The 20,846-nt window shown below is 42.7% G+C and overlaps 1 protein-coding gene across 1 annotated transcript; it reads left to right on the top strand.

The window, feature by feature from the left end:
* The first annotated feature begins 3,605 nt into the window (after positions 1–3,605).
* Positions 3,606–20,349, top strand: LOC138789171 (vomeronasal type-2 receptor 26-like). The gene is made up of 6 exons (XM_069967775.1): positions 3,606–3,610; positions 5,754–6,045; positions 11,023–11,802; positions 12,669–12,902; positions 16,444–16,567; positions 19,433–20,349. Exons 1-6 carry the CDS (start codon positions 3,606–3,608, stop codon positions 20,347–20,349), a joined length of 2,352 nt encoding a protein of 783 aa, XP_069823876.1.
* Positions 20,350–20,846: the final 497 nt, after the last annotated feature.

The following is a 20,846-nucleotide window of genomic DNA, read 5'->3' on the forward strand; positions in this document are numbered from 1 at the left end:
TGGTATACAAACTGTTGGTGGCTGCACCTATACACTCTGTGACACCTTCTTTACACTGTGCAAGCAGTAGTGAACTTAGATATGGCCTGAGTAAGAAAACAGAAATCTGGAAATATACTAGTGGTCCCACTAGTTTTGGGGGCAGTGGTATCCAATCTGTTGATGGCTGCACTTATACACTCTGTGACACCCCCTTTACACTGTGCAAGCAGTAGTGATCTTAGATATGGCTTGAGTAAGAAAGACAGAAATCTGGAAATGTACTAGTGGTCCCACTAGTTTTTGGGGGGCAGTGGTATACAATCTGATGGTGACTGCATCTATACACTCTATGACACCCCCTTTACACTGTGCAAGCAGTAGTGAACTTAGATATCCCTTGAGTAAGAAATAGAGAAATCAGAACATGTACTAGTGGTCCCACTAGTTTTTTGGGGGTAGTGGTATACAATCTGTTGGTGACTGCACCTATACACTCTGTGACACCCCCTTTACATTGTGCAAGCAGTAGCGATCTTAGATATGGCTTGAGTAAGAAAGACAGAAATCTGGAAATATACTAGTGGTCCCACTAGTTTTTTGGGGACTGTGGTAGACAATCTGGTGGTGACTGCACCAATACACTCTGTGACACCCCCTTACAATGAGCAGTGAAGTTCTATGCAGGTGTACTACAAATCACAGCAATACAATGTACGTCAGCAGCACCACCAGCCACAAAATAATAAAAGAGTACTGAGCACTTCTTAGGGGTCTGTATGTAAAACCTTATGTCCCCTTTCTGCCAGCAGCCGATCACCACAGTGTGCTGCTGAAATCGTGGTAGCAGCACTGCAAGTCCCAGCCAGCAGTCTGGAGTAATACAATTTAAAAATGCTTTGAAGCCCTTACAAGGGCTGCTTGGTTGTTTCGCTAGTATTCCCTGCCTACTGGAACGCTAATTCTCTCCCTAATGCTCTCCCTGACCAGCAGCAGCTCTGTCGAGCTCGGACGAGCATGTTCGCTCATCACTTGTAATAACCCATATATATGTCATGTATGCTATATATCTATACATATCTTTGTTTGCATCAAGCATAGATCTCTTTCCATGTTTCACTGATGTTCTTTGTTTGTGCTGACAGACAGCAGCCCTCTCCCTATGCTCATACAGCCTGCGTCCGAAGGTCATCTGATCTGGCCAGCCAATCACTGCTATCAACATGTAGGGTTCCAACGTGATGCTACGAACTCCCAAAGACTCTCTTGCATTATGACTGGCTGAAAAAAAGCCGCCAAACATGCAGGAAGAGGAATATGCCATTGTCTCGAGTATCGCGAGACGCTCATCCGAGTAACGAGCACATCAAGTACCCTAATACTCGAAACAAGTACCAAGCTCGGACCAGCATGCTTGCTCATCACTAATTATAAATAAATTTTAACCATTTACAATTATCATTTTAGACTTGATCTTGAGAGCCTACTATTTCTTCACATTTCTATATTTCTTTCATAAATTTACCAGCAATTCCTTTTTTCCTGTAATTCCCAGTTGCCAATAAATTTATGAATGAAATCCTATATTTTCATATTTTTAGTATATTTCAATTTCATTTTTGCTATTATAAGCAAAAAATAACAACATTAAAAAGAAAATATGCTGTCTTAAATAAATATATAGTAAAATGTATGAAGATTGTAAAAAACAATATAGATGCCAACTTATAACTTACTATATAACTTAAAACAGCATATTTTTGGCTCACTTTTGCTTTTGTAAATGAAAAATTACAAATTTAAAACAAAAATATGCTGTATTAGGTAAATATATAGTAAAATAGCTCCTTGTTATAAAGTCGCTAGTTATTTTACTATCTATTTACCTAATTCAGCATACTTTCATTCTAATTTTGCAATTTTTTTGTTTACAAAAGCAAAACTGAAAGGAAAATATGTCGTTTTAACCTTTAGAGGACCAGGCCAATAAAATTTTTTTGCGTTTTTGTTTTTTCCTCCTTGTGATTAAAAGGCCATAGCACTTGCATTTTTTCACCTAGAAACCCACATGGGCCCTTATTTTTTTGCGTCACTACTTGTACTTTGCAATGACAGGCAGAATTTTTTCATAAAGGACACTGCAAAACCATTAAAAAATTCAGTGTGTGGTGAAATAAAAAAAAAAAAAAAAAAAAAAAAAAAATAATATTTTTTTTTTTTTTGGGGGGGGGGATTGCATTTTTACGCCACTAGAGATCCATCCCATTATGTCCCAGGCAGAAAAGAAGATGTCCCAGGCAGAAAAGAAGACCTTCCATAAATTTCTCTCCTATTAAAAAAGTATGGTTGTCTTCCAAATCTGTTCAGCTGAAACTCATCAACCCTGTTGCCTATAAACTCAGTCTGCCTCCCACCATGCATATCCCGAATTCCTTCCATGTTTCCCTCCTATAGCCAGTTATTCTCAATCGCCTGAGACCGATATCCTGGACCATAACCTGCTGAGAGAGCAAGAAGGTGTGTGTGTGTGTGTGTGTGTGTGTGTGTGGGGGGGGGTAACTGTCATATCTTCGGTGAATTCCCATGCCTCACCTCCAGTCCTCTGTGGATGTCGTAGCCCACACACCAGGGCCCGGCGCCGCCTGTGTTTCATCTCCTCAGGGTGCCTCCCTTCTCCTCGCTGCCTGTGTATCCTCCTGTGGCCAGCACACGTACCTCTGTTATCTAGCACTGACTCGCTCAAATTTAAAGGTCCGGTGCACCCCAATTGGCAGCATCTGCCTATTTAGCCCGGCCCTTTCATATTTCCTTTATTGGAGCTTCTGCATGCTTTACATTTGGTTCCAGCTCTGTTTGCCCGTGATTTCTGCATGTGGTTTGTCTATGTTGTCAGTGGTTACAACACATAACGATGAAGATAAAATTGCTCACAAGGAGCCACAAAATTCTCTCTTTTTCAGGTGGTTTTACACTTAGTACAATGAAAACTAAATTGCTCACATAGGGCCTCAAAATTACAGTTTGAGGCTATGTTCACACTACGTAAAACTACGGGCGTTGTTGCCAGTGGCAACAACGGCCATAGTTTTTGTGCAGCGGAGCACAGCCTTTTAAGCAATGGGATCCCGGCCGGAGCGTACACACATCGTATACGCTCCGGCCGGGATCTGTGCGGCCCCGCAAATAACTGACATGTCAGTTTTCTGCTGCCGGAATTCAGCAAATTCCGGCCACAGAAAGACCTGTCAGTTCACACAGTGAAGCGAGCGGCTCCGGCCGCTCGCTTCACTGTGTGCTATGGTAAGCTCTGATGCGGGCGCGCGCTGATGCGCCCGCATCAGAGCTCTGCGGCCGGAAAGATCACCCGGCCGGTACTTAAGTACCGGCCGAGATGATCCGGCCAGAGACCGGCCGTTCTGTGACCCGGCGGGGGTCACGGAACGGCCGGTCTCATACGTTGTGTGAACATAGCCGTACGGTGATTTGAGATCAGGTACAACGAAGATGACATTTCTAACAAAGAGCCACAACATTCTCCATTTGTTAGGGTGTTTTGACACCCAACACATTGAAGATGGCATGGCATTCAATTTTTGAGTCGAACCAATTGCACTGGTGCTAGGACAATGAGGTAAGACTTTGCTGCCTTAGTCTTAAGTGCGGTTTAGTAGCTGCAACAGATTTGACAGAAGGCACAGTCTGCAAACTAAATGGCTTCCTAAGCACCAAAAATTTAAACAGTTTCATGGCTGAACACTCAACACTGTATGCAGACAAAATGGCTTCCTAGACATTTAAATATTAACCCTTTTCATAGTTAAGCAACAGGTTTGACAACCGGCACAGTGTGCAGATGGAATGGACTCCTAAAAACAAGAAAAAAATATCCTTTTCGTGGTAGAGCACTAGGTTTGACAGCCGGCACTGTGTGCAGACTAAATGAATTCCAAGAAATTGAAACCATTGTAGTATTTAGTATTTTTTTTGTAAAACACCCCAGTGATTTAGCCACAGCAGCATGGATGGTGGGCTGGTGGTGGAGGTAGAAGTTGTCGGTGGGGTATGGTATTAGGACAGAGACATTCATAAGGAGTTGTGGTGGTGAATGGTGGCAGCTAGGAATTTATATAGTGGAGTCAGGCACAGGGCATGTGAAATCTTCCTTGGGCCATGTCTGGTTTATTTTGCCAAAGCAGAAGCAAGCAAGGTCCCGGTTGAACCCAGGTTTGGCCGTTGGGTTTGCTCATCTCTAAATATATACAATATATATATATATATATACAAGTTAAATCCCATCACAGGAAAGATGCAAAAATTTATCTACGTCTCTGCAAGTGTTAATGAAATCTTTGTACTATTTTATTTTCCACTCTGTACTTTTATCATCTAAAATCTGATTTTCTATAAGTGAAGAAGATATTTTCTTCCCTGATGCTATCAGACCGGAGTGTAATATTAGGACACCATGTATGATAGTGAGCAGAACTGTGTATATAAGGGGGAGGATTCGCTCAGGCTGCAGTGACACTAAGATGCTGCCGGTCACTATGTCACTGGATGCCGGGAACCCGGGGCTATTACTTATTCTTATAGGATGGATGACTTTATACCTTGTAACATCGTCTTCAGTTTTAACATCATCTTTTTCCCTGAAATCTCTGCTCTGTGTGTTACTCCTGTGTGTGACACCTTGTGTAGTGACCAATCAGTCTCCAGCATTGGCCTGTAGGCTCCAGATTGACTCTGTGATTGAGGATTATGAATATGTACAAGATGGAGACATTATGGTCGGAGGGATTGTCACTGTCCACAGTCTTTTGATACCTTTGCAAACAACTTTTAAGACGCCTCCAAATAAGAAGATTTGTTTTTAGTAAGTTCCAGAACAAATGATATCAGGTGCTGTATCTTACCCATACCTCCTAACTTTTAAGACGGCCAAAGAGGGACATTTGTGGTTCAGTGTAGGAAAATTTTATAGACATTCCTTTACTTTTTAATTCAAGGATGTAATCACACATACAGGATCTGCTGCAGATTGAGGCAATCACACATACAAGATCTGCTGCAGATTGATGCATGCCTTTAGTTTCATCGATATCTGCAAATCTTAGATCCCATTCACACATCAGTAACCCTGTCTGTAATTGCAGACCTACAACTGTGGACAGGATTACACGTTTGCAGGGACCCACTGATTCCAATAGGTCACATTAGCCGTGAAATGGCTTAATTGTTTTTTTTTTGTGGCACGGATCATGTCCCCAAAACGGATCCGTAACACCTACGGCCGTGTGTATGGGGCCATAGAAATCAATGAGTCTCCATGTGTGAAATGATGTGTGACAGGGGCCATAATGTCACATCATTCATCTGAATGGGACAATTTTTAGGATCCAGCCGGCACCGCATGATGGAATAATCTGTAGGTTAGGGTCTATTATATATTAAGAAACCAGACACTTTCTAGAGCGACATAAAAAGTGTGTTAATGTAAATCTAATTCCTAGAGACATGTAAGGGGCAAAGAGGGACATGGGTCAAAAGTTGGGACTTTCCCTCCAAAAGAGAGACAGTTGGGAGATATGCGTGTGTGTTTGTGAGAAAGGGGTAGGTCAGGGTAGGTCACAAGCAGATAGACTATGTCTTAGTTTTAAGGGAAAAAAATAACAGACAAAATTAAATTTATATATACTTCTAGTGAGATTGGATCTGACCTGCGGTATTATATATTATAACATATTAGTTATTTGTGTTGTCTCTTTGTTTTACAGTCCAACCCTGTATTACTACAAGAATCTAATGACCTTATTCTATTCTGTTCATGAAATTAATAAAGATCCTTCTATTCTACCAAACCTGACTCTGGGATATCACATCTATGACTCCTGTGCAGATCCCAGGAAGGCCATAAAGAGCATTTTACAGATACTATCTGGGCCCGGACACATTGTCCCCAACTACTCCTGCACTCGGAAGAAGAAGGTTATTGGATTTATTGGAGACCATTTTTCATTTACCACTTTACCTATAGCCCAGCTCCTGGGGATCTATCCGTACTCACAGGTGAGTTATGAGGTATTTCCTTGTTGAAAAGATATTCTGACAAGCAAAAATTATTTTCATACATTTTTTAGTAAATAAATTTATAATAGAACTATATAAATGGAATCTGTCAGCACCCGGGCCCTACCTGAGGTACTGACAGTGCTGTAGCTGGCAGTCCCCTAATGAGGATAGTATTTTTTGGTAATTTGTCCGTGTAGTGGATTGTGCTCAATCTCAAGTCTCCTACTGTAATGAAGAGTCAAAGAGGAGTTGTAGCTCAGTGTTTGTGCCGCACTCTGGCACTCCTCACCACTCCTTCCTCCTCCCTCTCCTTCATGAATAATCAATGTTGCTCGGCCTCCTGCTCGCTTAGCTGTCAGTCATAAACAACTATATTTAATTTCAATCAGGGCAATCAAACGAAAAAAAATTAACTGCTGGTGGTCTCTAGGCCGGTGATTTACCCCTAGACCAAAGCTCCAACACTGGCTAGGAGATTAAACTATATCTGATTGCTGATCAGTCCTCTGTTGACAGATACTGACTGACAGCTGAGCGAGTAGGAGGCCGAGCAAGGAGAGGGAGGAGGAAGGAGTGGTGAGGAGTGCCAGCATGCCGCACAAAGGCTGAACCACAACTTCTCTGTGACCACAAGTGTCTGTGGTTGGGATTAGGGGGTCTGGCCCAATCACGTTCTTTACCAGACCTCTGACCTCCTATGAAGCATCTTCTGTGTTTACTCCCCTGGCTTTATATTAGTCTAGTTTGCTCCTACATTCCCAGTGTATTCCCTGTTTGTTCTATGCTTAGTGCTCCCTATACCTCTGCTTGCTGTGTTGAATTGACCTTCTTCTCAGTTCCTTGACTCTCCTAGTTTTCTGCCTCCCATGACTATTTTGCTTGACTCTTGAGTACGTTGTTGCTTGATGATTCTCGGGTGGGCATCTCCAACGGGTGTGCTGTGGTGGTGGGGCGGAGCGCGGTGACGTGTTCGCTGCGGTCCACCTCCTCCGCCGGGCACGTGCCTGTGACGTCACATCCGGAGGGATCAACCCAAACTACACACGACATGCGCCATGTAATGACCACAGGTGTGTTTACCAACATACTATTGGTGGGGATTCACTATATAACCTTTGTCCTGCTGGGATGATGTCACCCCCTGATGAAGGAGACGAAACGTACGTCGGGGTTTGGCGGCATCCTAGGGGAGCAGTGTACTGACTATGGGTATGTAGAGCACTTGGCGTTTGTCGATCAGATTGTGCACCAGTCACTTTACCTATGATTGTACATTAGGCGGTTTGCTTAGTACATTATGATTTATATAGTTATTCCTTTCATTGTGAATACTGGTGGATTTGTTTACTAAAGGTTTACAACACACATGCTCACTTTATCATGAGCTCGCCCTATTATGCTCTACCTGGGGTGTCGTCTTCCATGTGTGGATTTTTGGCATTTCCTACTGCTTATTTTAAACAATAAAGAAATGATTTAGACACATGTCAAATCTTGATTATCTTTATTTATAGCATATTGCACATAAGGTCTCGGTGGTTAAATTTTGAGACTGTGCTTGGTCTGTTCAGAATTTTAGTATCAGTGAGGTACTTTTTTCTGTGTATTTCCTTTTTGGATATTCCTATCTGTGTGTGTAAGAGATCGGAGCAGGAGGTCCCGACTTGGGAAGATTCCAGGATGTCAAGGTGCTGCACAGTTTGCAGGGCACTCCTCTCAGAGTGATGATGGGAGGTGTAGTGGTATCGGCTCTGACAAAGAGGGTGACCTTTAAACGCCTTATCCACAAATAAAACTTATTATCAGATACCACTGTGCCTCCAATAATCTCTGTGCTGCAAGCCATTCAGCGCCTTGACATCCTGGAATCCCCGCATGTCGGGACCTTATGCTGCAATCTGTTACAGCTACTTCCATTGGTTCTCTGGCATTCCAAGATGGGCAGCAGATGGCTACTTCATTCCTTTGCGGTGTAGGGCTCGAAGCACAACCGCCAGAGTTGAGCGACTAAGTTAGCCATCTCTATTTTACCCTATTGCTTGCGGTTTCAAGCTATGTTCCCCTGACAGTACTCTCTATCTTTGCAGTGACTATCTGTGAGTGTTGTGTGACTGTTCCTTGACAGTTATGTCCCTAAAATAACAAGCCAAAGTATATACTGGCCAAGTGATGTCTTGGTCCCTTTGTTTTCTTACCCTGATAACATGCTCTCCCTGCTTTGCCGATGTCATTACAAACTACAGTCAGGTCAGGAGAGGAAGTCACTGTGCTGGTCACCCTCCCACTGCTTATATGTTTCCGGTAAATATAGAGACTTGCCATGACCTTTAACCACTGATGGTAGAGAGGAAATCACTCCATAGGTTCTCACAGCCAGATGTAAAGCAGAGAAGGCTTTGATGTCTTATCTTTGGTCCCATAAATGGCGCATTGGTCCCATCAATAATTCATGCCTTTAGTAATAGGGAGCATTGTGCGGACAGCAATAACTTCCCACATGATAATAACTGGAGATGAAATTTGTTTTGTGACGTTTGCAAATTTTTGGTCAAACTTGTTAAGATTTGAGAATGGAATCTTAAAGGGGTTGTCCGGCGATAAAAAATTATTCACAGAATAACACACATTACAAAGTTATACAACTTTGTAATGTATGTTATGTCTGTGAATGGCCCCCTTCCCCGTGTTTCCCCCCACCCACGCTAGACCCGGAAGTGTGGTGCATTATACTCACCGCATATCGTGTCGTCCACGGTCTCCGATCGTCAGCAGTGACGTCTTCTTCGGGAGCTTGGCGGATCTTCCCGAGTGCCGGCCACCCTCTGCAGCGTCATCCGAAGCTCAGCCGCGATTGGCTGAGCATAACTGTGCTCAGCCAATCGCGGCTGAGCGGCTGATGACGCGGCCACGTCATCAGCTGCTCAGCCGCGATTGGCTGAGCACAGTTATGCTCAGCCAATCGCGGCTGAGCTTCGGATGACGCTGCAGAGGGCGGCCGGCACTCGGGAAGATCCGCCAAGCTCCCGAAGAAGACGTCACTGCTGACGATCGGAGACCGTGGTCGGCATGCGACAGGTAATGTATAGCGCACCACACTTCCGGGTACACGGGTGGGGGTGGTGGGACACGGGGAAGGGGGCCATTCACAGACATAACATACATTACAAAGTTGTATAACTTTGTAATGTGTGTTATTCTGTGAATAATTTTTTATCGCCGGACAACCCCTTTAATGAATTTCATTAAAACAGCCAAAACTATAGTAGCTACAGTACTGGGACTATTACAGAAAGGAAAAGTTGTTATAAAACAAAACAAAACAAAAAAAAAAAAAACGGAAAATCACAATTTAAAAAAAAATGTCAATCAGCCAGTCAATCATTCAATTTCCACCATAGACAGCATGGACCTTGGTGGATCAGCGGCGTAATATATATATATTTTTTCCCAGGACAGGAGTGGGCATTGGCATGATAGTGGCAGAAAATCGGAAATCTTTCTACTAAAACATTTCACACCTTTCAATCCCCCATCAAGTAGCCTTTCATCTTCCCTTGTGTTGCAATAAATTGCAAGGATGTTCAAGTGTCTAAAGAAGTCTGTCCCTTTTCAGGGTTTGGCCAGTGGCAGAGGTAGTAGTGAAAGAGGTGAAAGTGGTGGGACATGGGGTCGTGGTAGCGGCCATCCTAACAGGATTGGACGTAGGTTGCAGCTTCCAAGTTAAACCCAGTGGTCAGGTGTGTAATAGCCAGCCTGTTATTGTGGAATCGATCCCTCAAATCTCCAGCTCCACAGCAGTCAGTAGTAGTGATGAGAGAACATGTTCGTAAACATTCGTATGTTCATAGAAACATGATGCTAATTGTTCATGTTCACCAATCACAAACAATTTGTTTGATGCTTTGAAATGTTATAACAATCATTTTGAAACATATTCGTAATTTACGCTTTTCATCTAATAATCTGTAGACATGTGTGTAGACCAAAAAGGACACCTCTACTGTACGTTCCTTATTTGTTTGTGAATGTTCAGCTAACACGAACCGATCACGATCATTTTTTTATGTTTGTGGTCGGGATCTGAACCGAACATTGGAATGTTCGCTCATCACTAGTCAGTCGTCAGTCCCAGAGCCAACAATTATGGGAAGAGTCCGGACTTGGTCTAGGTTCATCTGAAGCTTTTTGGCTGATGGCCCCCAAAAGTATTATTGCGGTGAAGACACTACAAGAGACGTGGCTGAGAAAATTCCACCCCGGACTCTCTTCTTTGGAGGAATGGGAGAACAATCAGCATTTGGAAGGCAGCATTCAAATTGCAGAGGTTGCTAGGCCTGCAAGCAGTCAAAAGAGTCAGGCAGGGGTATCTTTGTACAAAGAAAGGTGATGGAAGACATGCGACTAGAGGAAGACAGCGTTGAAGAGGAAACCATCAGCCTGACTTGTATAACACAGTAGGAGTGGATTGCGAGCGCTGATTAAGGAAGGCGCACACTCAGTTCACTAATGAAAACAAAGTTTTGGAACACAGTAGATATGGAGTGCAACCACTAATTATAGAAGGCGTACACTCAATTCACTGATCCCAGTAAATTGGTATACTGTAACTCAATAGGAGTTTAAAGCAGTTTAAAGGAGTTTACAGTGCCCAGTGAGTAAATAACATGGACTGTGTCTTTACTGGTCCCAGTGAATTCCTATAGGCACCAAGTTGAACTGGACTTTGTTTGGCAGCTACAACAAACAATCCCCCACAATTAGCCCTTCTATCTTCTCCTCTCTGTCTCTATATCACTCTTTTAGTCTCTCTCTGCTCTAACTGCCTGCTGTGCATGTGCAGATGCCAGTTTGTTTTTTTGTGAATTTGCTTTGCAAAACAAAGCTTACTAACGTCCCCATTAGCAGCAAATTTTTATTCATCCAATTCGCTTTGCTCATCTTTAATAATAACTATGGTTTTTATTAATAATACAGATTAGTTATGGAGCCACAGACACGTTGTTGGGTGACAGACGTCTGTTTCCGTCTTTTTTCCGGACTGTTCCAGACGACTACACATCTTATTCAGTCATGAGTGACTTCTTACGCTCCTTTGGATGGACCTGGGTTGGAATTATCGCCTTTGAGGATAACGTTGATAGAGAAGCCAGCTTACTGGCCAGTGTCCTCTCCAGTCATGGCATCTGTGTGGACTTTGTTTTAAAAGAAAGTTACTGGAAGTTACCGGAAGGGAATTTCATTAAAAGGAGCTTTGCAGTGATGAGGAAGTCTTCTGCCCGGATTATTATAGCTTGTGGAACTTTCTCTGAACTCCTGATAACTTTTATTGGATCTTTTCAACAAAAGAAACATGACAAGATCCTAATCCTTAATCCCACCTACTCTCTTTATTTTGGATCTGCAAATATGTTCAATATCGCTTTATTGTTTCACCTGAAACCAGGAAAAATTCCCGACATGGAAAGTTACTTTAAAAGTTTCCACCCCTTGAGAAATCCTAAAGACATGATTCTTGAAAATCTCTGGATTATAATGTTTCAATGTTTAACGGGAAATATAGGAAAGAATGATGTGTTTGAACGAATATATAAAAAGCCTCTTCATAAATGTGATGGAGCGGAAAAAATAGAACACTTTCTACCTCCATGTAGGGGAAATAGTTTCCAGATGTATCTGGCTGTCCGGTCCCTGGCTGACGCCTTCCACCATATGTACATCTCTCATGGCCATCAGATACATCAACATACACACAAGGTGAGTCTATGGAGATATGAGTGATGATAAAATATGAGTGATGATGTAGATTAACACAGGGTGTTGATAGTCATGTATCCACATTCTCTTCTGAACTATCCATTTAGATAAATAAATATTTGTTAGTAACAAGATAGGTTTGGTCAGGCTTGTATTCAATTTCCCCCTGCAGACTGACGGCTTTTAGAAATTGCCGGACCTCTCCTTAAATAAAATTTATGACTCTACTAGGAAGTCAATATCATCAAACAGAACACAAAGTGCTTTTAGAAAAGCTCTAAAGCCATAGAGTTTATTCAAGCATCAATAATTCCATGTTCAAAGAACTTTGTGTGCAGTTGATGATTTTTCATATAGTACCACTGACGTTCAACTTGTACCAATTAAGAGTGCGCTATCGTAATACAAAGTAAAGGATTATTCAGCTCGCCACACTCGCAGCAGTTCACCCGCCTGGTGCAAACTTCACCAACAAACGATAGGATAAAAACCGGATACGTCCAAAATTTGGTCTTTATTAAATCTTTACATGCAAAATAACAAACTCAGCGACAGAAGCTGACGTGTTTCGGTCTCTTGACCTTACTCATTGTTTGCGCTATCGTAATCACTTCATATCATCTAAGAGAAAGCAGCATAAAGAATAAGCATTTATAAAACACTATGGCAAAAGGATGTCCGATTTTTTATAAATCTGGGCCGATGTCTTTGTGTAGTACTGAAGAACTAACATGATAAGAATCCACCATACAATGACACATTCCAGGCTGCTTTCCAGTTACGATTTGTTTCTGTACTTTTTTTTTATTTTTAGTCTTTTTTGTTCTATATTAACTTTTTTTTAGGTAATTTTTATCTCTTTATAGAAGGTGCACAAATATATAAAAGCCATGATATGTTCCGATGAATCTGGAGGAGAACGCAAATGTTTCACAGACCAAGGAGATAAGGAATACCTCTATACCGTTAATAATGCCACTCTATGGAATATGTATAACTCGTCTTTGACCACAATGGGATCATACAGGCCAAGCTCTAAGGACAGCATGGATTCTTGGTTTAAGGCACAAGACACAATATGGAAGAATAACATAAGAAAAGTGAGTTCTTGGAAAACTTTCTTGCTTTGTTTCACATAATAAAATGTAACAATGTGTTCTCATCTTGTGTATTATGATCAGAGGTGAGTGAAATTTTGAAAAGTTTGGTTTGTCACGATTGTGAGTTTTGGGTAGAAGATTCAGTTTTAACCGAACCAATTCTAAATGAACCTGGTTGTACAGTGATCGGAGCTGTTCCATCCTCTGAAAGTAAAACTCTGATTTCCTTACTCCCAGTGGGGCCAGGGCTGTGCTGTCAGGGAACAAAGTAGCTCAGACAACTGTAAAATCATTTCAGTTACAGTGATAGGAGATGTTCTGTAGTCTTATAACACAGCCCTGATCTCTGGCTTTTAGGGGGACAAGCATTCCCACTTTAACCCCCCTCCCGGGGGCCAGACTGTTCTCCATTTGCACTGCGCCCACCCCAGCAATCATTGAGGTTAAGCGACTTAATCCCCCTCCTTGCTGAGACAGGCACAGTACACTTTCTATTGATGGTAGTTATACTTACCCTCCTGGTCTCATGTTTTCTTTACCCTTCACCAGACTTGACACACAGTGCTTTCTGTGTTTGGGTCCGACTCCTGCAGTCTCCACTCAGCCAGTTAGTGGCTACAGCAGTGCCCCACCTCAGCGGTTGATAGGCTACAGTGGAGACTACAGAAGCCGATCTCAAACACAAAAAGTATCACTAACCAGACATCCTCCACACTTCCCATAAACGAATGCTTGCCGACAAGATAATCGTGTATGAACAGTGGCTCATTGGAACATGCTAATTGTGGTTTTTTTTACCATATAGTACAGTCCTCTTGTCAAATCAAATACGTAGAAGAAATAGATGTTGCACAAGTAGGAACTTACCTCTGATCATGGTGAGCATCTGGAGCGGTTGTTGGACCCCGCCGGAAGTCATTTCCCCCAAGAAATGCCTATCCTGGCTGATGGACTTGCTGCTAAGCCATCAGTGACTGGAGCTGCATCCTGCCCTAGTCACTGACTGGCTGAGCAACCAGTCCATCAGCTGGGTGGTGAGGTGACAGGGGTCTTGCAGCAGCTCCTTCCGCTCACCGCAGTCACGGGAAGAGGTAAGTTGTTACTTGTAATCATTTCCCCCTCCCCCCTTCCCCCGCAGAATGCCGACTTTTAGACATCGCTGGACTTCTTTAACCCCTTAACGACCCACGGTGTATCTCATACGTCATGGCGCCATTAGGTGGGTTCAGTGAGGGGCCGCAACCCCTCTCTGAACCGCCGCGATCCTGGGTGCTTTCTATAGCCCGGGACCACAATTATTAGTGGACGCGGCTTATTGCTGTGCCCGCTAATAAGGACATTTAAATGCAGCTATCAGACATGACAGCTGCATTTAAATCCATGCAGAGAGCAATCCCTGGTGTCTAGTGGTGAGATCTCTGCTCCATGATGCAATCACGGAGGGGAGATCCCTTCTTCTAAGCCTGCCGGGGGGTAGTTCAGCAACATATTTGTTGCTGTAGGCTTGCAATACCCATTGGTTTGTAAAGCATTATTAACTACTTCTAAATGCACGCCGATAAAAATTTAACTGGTCCGTCCCATACTCAAATGTAAACATCATATTATAAGTATTGCTGTTCATACACTGTAAAAACAATAAGAACTCCTCCCTGAACCCAGACCATACTATCAGTACATCATCTAAATACATGTAATATAAGGCTTTTTTAGCAGCAAATATATTCCCGATATTAAAAATTATATCATCCTCCAACTCCGCAAGATATATATTTCCAAAAGTTGGGGTGACCGGGGTCCCCATCACTGTTTCAGCTCACTGACAATACCATTGATCAGCGAACTGGAAGGCATTATGCTGGAGAACAAAAGATACCATATCACAGGTATATAGAATGTGTGACATATCCATGGTGCCCAGACGAAACAATCACCGCCAAAATGCAGGTGTAAAATTGCAGGCTCTTGACGTCCATGCTTGCCAACAAAAATTCCTCCCTCCAAAATCAGCTAAAATATTAAGGAGTTCCTTTGTATCTTGAAGATACAATTGGACTTGCTGTAATAGAGGGAGCAACACCCAGTCAAGGTACAGTATTTAGAAAGGGGTTCAGTGACAGAGCCCATACCTGCCACAATTGGGCAGCCCGGGGGACGCTCCATATCCTTGTGCAGTTTGGGTATCTAGTGCCAATACGGTTTCACCGGAGACTCCAACAGGAGTTTCTCTGCAAATCTTCTAGACAGTATACCTAATTTTACACCTTTCCGTAGTAATGATCTTACTTTTGTGATATATTCAGGTTTTACCTAGAGATGAGCGAACCTTGAGCATGCTCGAGTCCATCCGAACCCGAACTTTCGGCATTTGATTAGCGGTGGCTGCTGAAGTTTGATAAAGCCCTAAGGCTATGTGGAAAACATGGAAATAGTCATTGGCAGTATCCATGTTTTCCAGACAACCTTAGAGCTTTATCCAAGTTTAGCAGCCCCAGCTAATCAAATGCCGATCGTTCGGGTTCGGATGTACTCGAACCCAAACCCGGTTTGCTCATCTCTAGTTTTAACCTTCCGTCTGTGTAAAAACCTAAGGGATGAGATTGTACATGGTAGATTCTCTGAATTGGGGGATATAAAGCAAAAAGATATGTGGTTGGGTAGAGCAATTCAGAACCCTGGAAATTAATAATTCCACCATTGTCAATATTTCGATCATTTGAATAATGTTAGAGTGGTTCAGTTAGGTGGTGTGAGATGGGAGGTAAGGGATTTTACTGCGTGCAAGACCACATATGTGGTATATGCGGTTATTTGTACCTGTGGTACCTGGTAAAGACCTCTTGTCTGACGCTGCTGATCTTCATGGGGTGACTTCATCAAATGCACTGTGGATCCAGCACCCCCCTCCCCAGGCCCCTTGTCCTCTTCACTGGAAGCACTATGGGCAGGACTAAAGGTCCCGCCCGGTCCAGCACCTGACTTCTCACCCAGCAGCAATGGCTTCCGGCTCCAAACTTCCGGCAGGGCCGCAGCGCTGATCAGGACTCCGTGCTGTGTCCCATCAGCTCCCATCGCCATTCCCCTCCTGGATCTGGGTGCAAGAGAGAAAGAACCACGACCGCATCTCCTGTTACTTGTATCCCCACCAAGCCTCCCTCCTGCTCAGAACATCACTTTCTAAAAGAGGTGAGGCTGTGTGGTGAAGATATTGTATCGTACAGAGAGAAAGGCATGCTGACAGTGTCACAGACACACCTGTGTGATGTAGCTGATCACAGAGCATTATGGAAGGTATGTATGCATAGTCATCGGCAGTGGGAAACTGGCGGCACAGATATATGCATATCCATTTTGCCAATTAAAGGTCACTTCAACAATGAAAAAATTGACATATTACTGCCCTTCCATACAACACAATAAGCATGCTATTCTTACCTGACACTCCCCCGATATACTCCTGCGGTGTATGGTACCATCACCACAATATGGGGGGGGGGGCACAATTACCTACACTGCTATTTTTTTTTTCTTTTTTTTGCAGATGCCCAGATCCCAATGTTCGGAAAGCTGTTTACCCGGAAAGAAAAAAATTACAACCCCTAGTATACACTTGTGCTGCTATGAATGTGCCCCATGTGCAGAAGGAGAAATATCCAATGTAACAGGTAGATTATAATGTCTTTCCATATTTATAGGGTTTTGCCCAATAATTATTTCCCATCCTTACATAATGCAGCATGTTCAGATAATTGATAGAGTGAAATGTTAAAGAAATAATAGATCAGATAGTGAAATATTCAATAATTCGAAATTCGATTCGAATAACTCCCAATATATTCGAACGAATATCAAATCCCATTACAGTCTATGGGAGAAAAATCCTTGGGAACTGGAAATCAAGATTCGACCACCAGGAGGTCACCAAGTGCCCAATCACACCTCAGGAAATGATGCCAACATCTCTGGAATGTATATGGGATAGCAGGGGAAGCATGCCTAGGTACATCTAACACTAGTGATGAGCCAACATCCCAACTTTTGGTTCCTGAACATGAACAAAAAAAAAAATGTTGATCGGTTCGTGTACGCCGAACATTCACGAACAAATTATGAAGTATCAGGTCAGGTGCAGTGTAAAATACGTAATAACAAAAATTAACTATGTATTATTGCACAATCGCAGTATATAGCCGTATACATTATCAGTAGATGTCTGAACACACTGCCTGTCTCACAACAGCCTCTAAATTTATGGTTTTTATACTTTTATCCCTAACAAGGGCTTTTGGGGGTCCCTTCCTACCTAACTTCACCTAAAAGCTTTCTCTCCCTGGTATATAGTCTGTCCCTCTCTAGCTCCAAACAGCAAGTGACACGAATCTGAGGTCAAATGTATTAGACAGCCAATCACAGTTAGAGGTTTTTTTTAAAGTACTGCCTATTCCTAGTGCCTGACCCTCCCCCCTGCATATTTATTTGCTGGAAAAAAGCACCGGGGGGGGGGGGGGGGGCAAATCAAATTTTTACTGCATTATTGTTTGAATATTCGATGCAATTAAATAGCGTGAATAGCGTACTATTCAATCAAATAGCTATTCGATTGAATACTATTCACTCATCACTAATAATTGATTTTTAAGGGGTTTGCTCTTAAATATCACCCAAGACAGGGAATCACAGAGGTCCAACTGCTGGGAACCTCAGAGATATCAAGAACCGGAAACAGAGTCTCCTGAACAGGGAGTTGAGTGTCTCCTCAGGACAATGATGTCTTCTCCATCAATGGATAAGCTTCCCTGATGTATAAGAAAGGTGACTACTGTACGCCTGTAATTAGGTAGACTGTCTTTGGTTCTAGTTTTCTGCTTCCACTTTGTCCCGATTTCTACAGTGAAGAGAATTGGTTTTCAGGGGCCTGGCCACTGGACAGGACCTGTTCCTGCGTTTCTGAGCTGCTGTGTTGTGTCCCTGCTCCTGTGTTCCTAACTGCAAAGCTATGCTCACTAAATACTAAGCTCACTAGAGATGCAACTACACTTGAGGGGCACCTGCTGTCCACACTGAGAGGGTCACCATTCTGAAAGTAAAATTTGGATTCCGCAAAGTCTAGCTGTGTTTTCTTTCCAATGTGTCTCCCTCCTCTTGGCCAAGGTCAAAGATCAGCTCTTCTTAGTGACCCACTAGGGACAGATACTACTGGTTGTGCCACTCTGCATACTCATCACAGCTTGACGGATCTGCTAGAGACTGTTATTTATCATTTATTTATTTAGCATGATTTATGCCTTCTCGCAGTTGTAGATTAAATGTGTGGAGCCTGCACCAGGCCGGTTGTCATAAATGTCCCCCTTCGTGCTTGAGTCTTGCACATCACACCATAGAATTGGGTAATAGGTACATTTACTGAGTTTGTGTTGAGAATGAGGGAAGAGCGAACGTACCACTCAGCCCAATGACAAGTGCCATGGCGGTACCACAACATCCCTAGCTTTTGCTTACACCACCTTGCATCCTCTCAATCACATTATGTATGGGAACTGCTAAACATAGGAAGTACAATGTTTGGCAATCTATGATGACTCCCATAGAGAATGAATAGAGCAACAGTTCACCAGCTTCAATCTGAGAGAAGTCTTGGATCTTCATTCTCATAGGAGACTCTGTGACTTGTTCTGGAGATTGCGGGGTGTCCCACCTGTAGGAACTCCATAATGAGATTATTTTTTTTTTTCTGAGGATGGGCAAACCCTTTTAAGGACCAAGCTATATGCAGTATACACACACACATACACACACAGAATTATCACATTTTGTGTGTACACTGCCTATAGCTTTATCGTCTTTCTTGTGTGCTTCTTTAGGTGCACACACCCTAGAGGACTGAGGCACTAGGGTGTATTTATAGACCTGGAGGGGAATTATGAATTAAATTATGCCCCGCCCCTTTACCCCATCCAAAATCACTAAGAAGCAGGTGCAGATTTGGATCATGATTTATGCCTGTGAGCATGGTAAATGTGGCATGGGAGGGGGCCACTCCTCCTCCCTGTCTTGCAAGGCCCCCCCTCCCAAGAGTCCCTCTGCCCGCCCATTGTGTAAGCAAGGGATATGGCGGGCGTACACTACGGAAAGGGACAAATCTGCACCTTCTTCCTGGTGTACGCTACAGGCGTAAGTTTCGTAAATGTCCCCCCATGTGTCTATTCATATATGTGTTGTCCAGTTATGAGGTCCTCTTCTAATTATCCATCCTCTCCATTGGTAGAACTTGATGGATATGTGTCTTTTTTCAACTGTATCAACCAGGTAACTATGTCATATGTAACATTAATTTATTCAAGGATGTCCACCTATATTCTCTTGTTTGCTCTAAACTGCTAAGAATATCACATTTGTTTTAGTTCCTATAATCTGATATGGGCAGATTATAGGATTATAGGCTATGAGCCTAATGTAGGAAACTACTGAAACATAAGCATCACACGTGATAAAAAGGAATGAGCTTCTCCCACATAGAATTTCTATTACAGATAGTGAGAACTGCAGGAAATGTCCAGAAGACGCCTGGTCAAATGAGAACAGAACATTGTGTGTGATGAAGGAGATGGAATATTTATCTTATACTGAGGACATCATTTCTATAGCTTTTTCCTCTTTAGCCACTTTCTTCTGGATTCTGACTCTTCTCATTCTTCTCATTTTTGTTTCCCAACGTGACACGGCGATTGTGAGAGCGAATAACAAGAACCTGAGCTTTGTCCTCCTGGTCTCCATCATGCTGAGCTTCCTCTCTGTCTTCTTGTTCCTCGGTCGTCCTGTGGATACAACCTGCATGTTACGTCAGATCTCTACTGGAATATTACTCTCAATATCCATCTCTTCATTGTTGGCCAAGACCATCATGGTTTACAGGGCATTCAGAGCCACCAAGCCTGGAAGTGTGTGGAGCAGATGGAGTGGAGTAAAGCTCCCTAACTGTGTGCTCCTGATCTGCTCCTCTGTCCAGGGGGTCATCTGTATGAGTTGGGTGACCCTCTCTCCCCCCTTCCAGGAGCTGGACACACACTCTTATAAGGAGAAGATGGTAGTTCAGTGTAATGAAGGGTCAGATCTTTGGTTCTACTCTGTCCTGGGTTATATGGGGATTCTGGCTGCTGTTAGTTTTACTACAGCTTTTTTAGCCAGGACATTACCAGACAGTTTTAATGAGGCCAAGTACATCACCTTTAGCATGCTGGTGTTCTGCAGTGTCTGGATAGCCATGATCCCGGCTTATCTCAGCACCAAAGGCAAATACATGGTGGCCGTGGAGATTTTTGCCATCCTGATGTCTAACGCTGGACTGTTGGGCTGTATATTCTTCCCGAAATGTTATATTATCCTGTTCAAGCGGGAACTAAACACAAGAAAACATATTCTAAAACGTAAAAATGCTTTTACACATTAATGATTCTGGAGTATCTTACAATCAAATGTAAATACAGTGTATTTGGTTTAGGGTTTTAGGCTATGGACACATTTGAAGGCACATTTGTTTATTCATGCTTTATACTTTATACTAAGACCCATACAATCTTTAGAAAATGTCCTTAGTTTTTCTTACAGTTCTTGTTGTCCTTGTTTATACATACAATGTTGGCAGCTGTGTCATTCTCTGCAGCAGGAGAAACAGTCACAGGGACCCCACAGGGTTTAATAATGTTTTAGTACTCAAGAACAAAAGTTTGTAAAGCTCAAGCATTTTCCAATAATGCTTTATTACTCAAAAAAGAAAGTTTGTAAGTTGGGATGAGCAAAGCAAATCCACTAAAGTAGACAAAGAAAATTGTTGCACAACTTCATTTTAAAATTTGCTAAATAAATAAAAAATAGCATAATTAGAATGAAAATATTCTGTTTTAATTAGATCTATAGTAAAATACCTAGCGGCTTTAATGCAAGGGG

The sequence above is a fragment of the Dendropsophus ebraccatus genome, chromosome 4, assembly GCF_027789765.1.
Source record: "Dendropsophus ebraccatus isolate aDenEbr1 chromosome 4, aDenEbr1.pat, whole genome shotgun sequence".
In the NCBI taxonomy this organism is placed as follows: domain Eukaryota; kingdom Metazoa; phylum Chordata; class Amphibia; order Anura; family Hylidae; genus Dendropsophus; species Dendropsophus ebraccatus.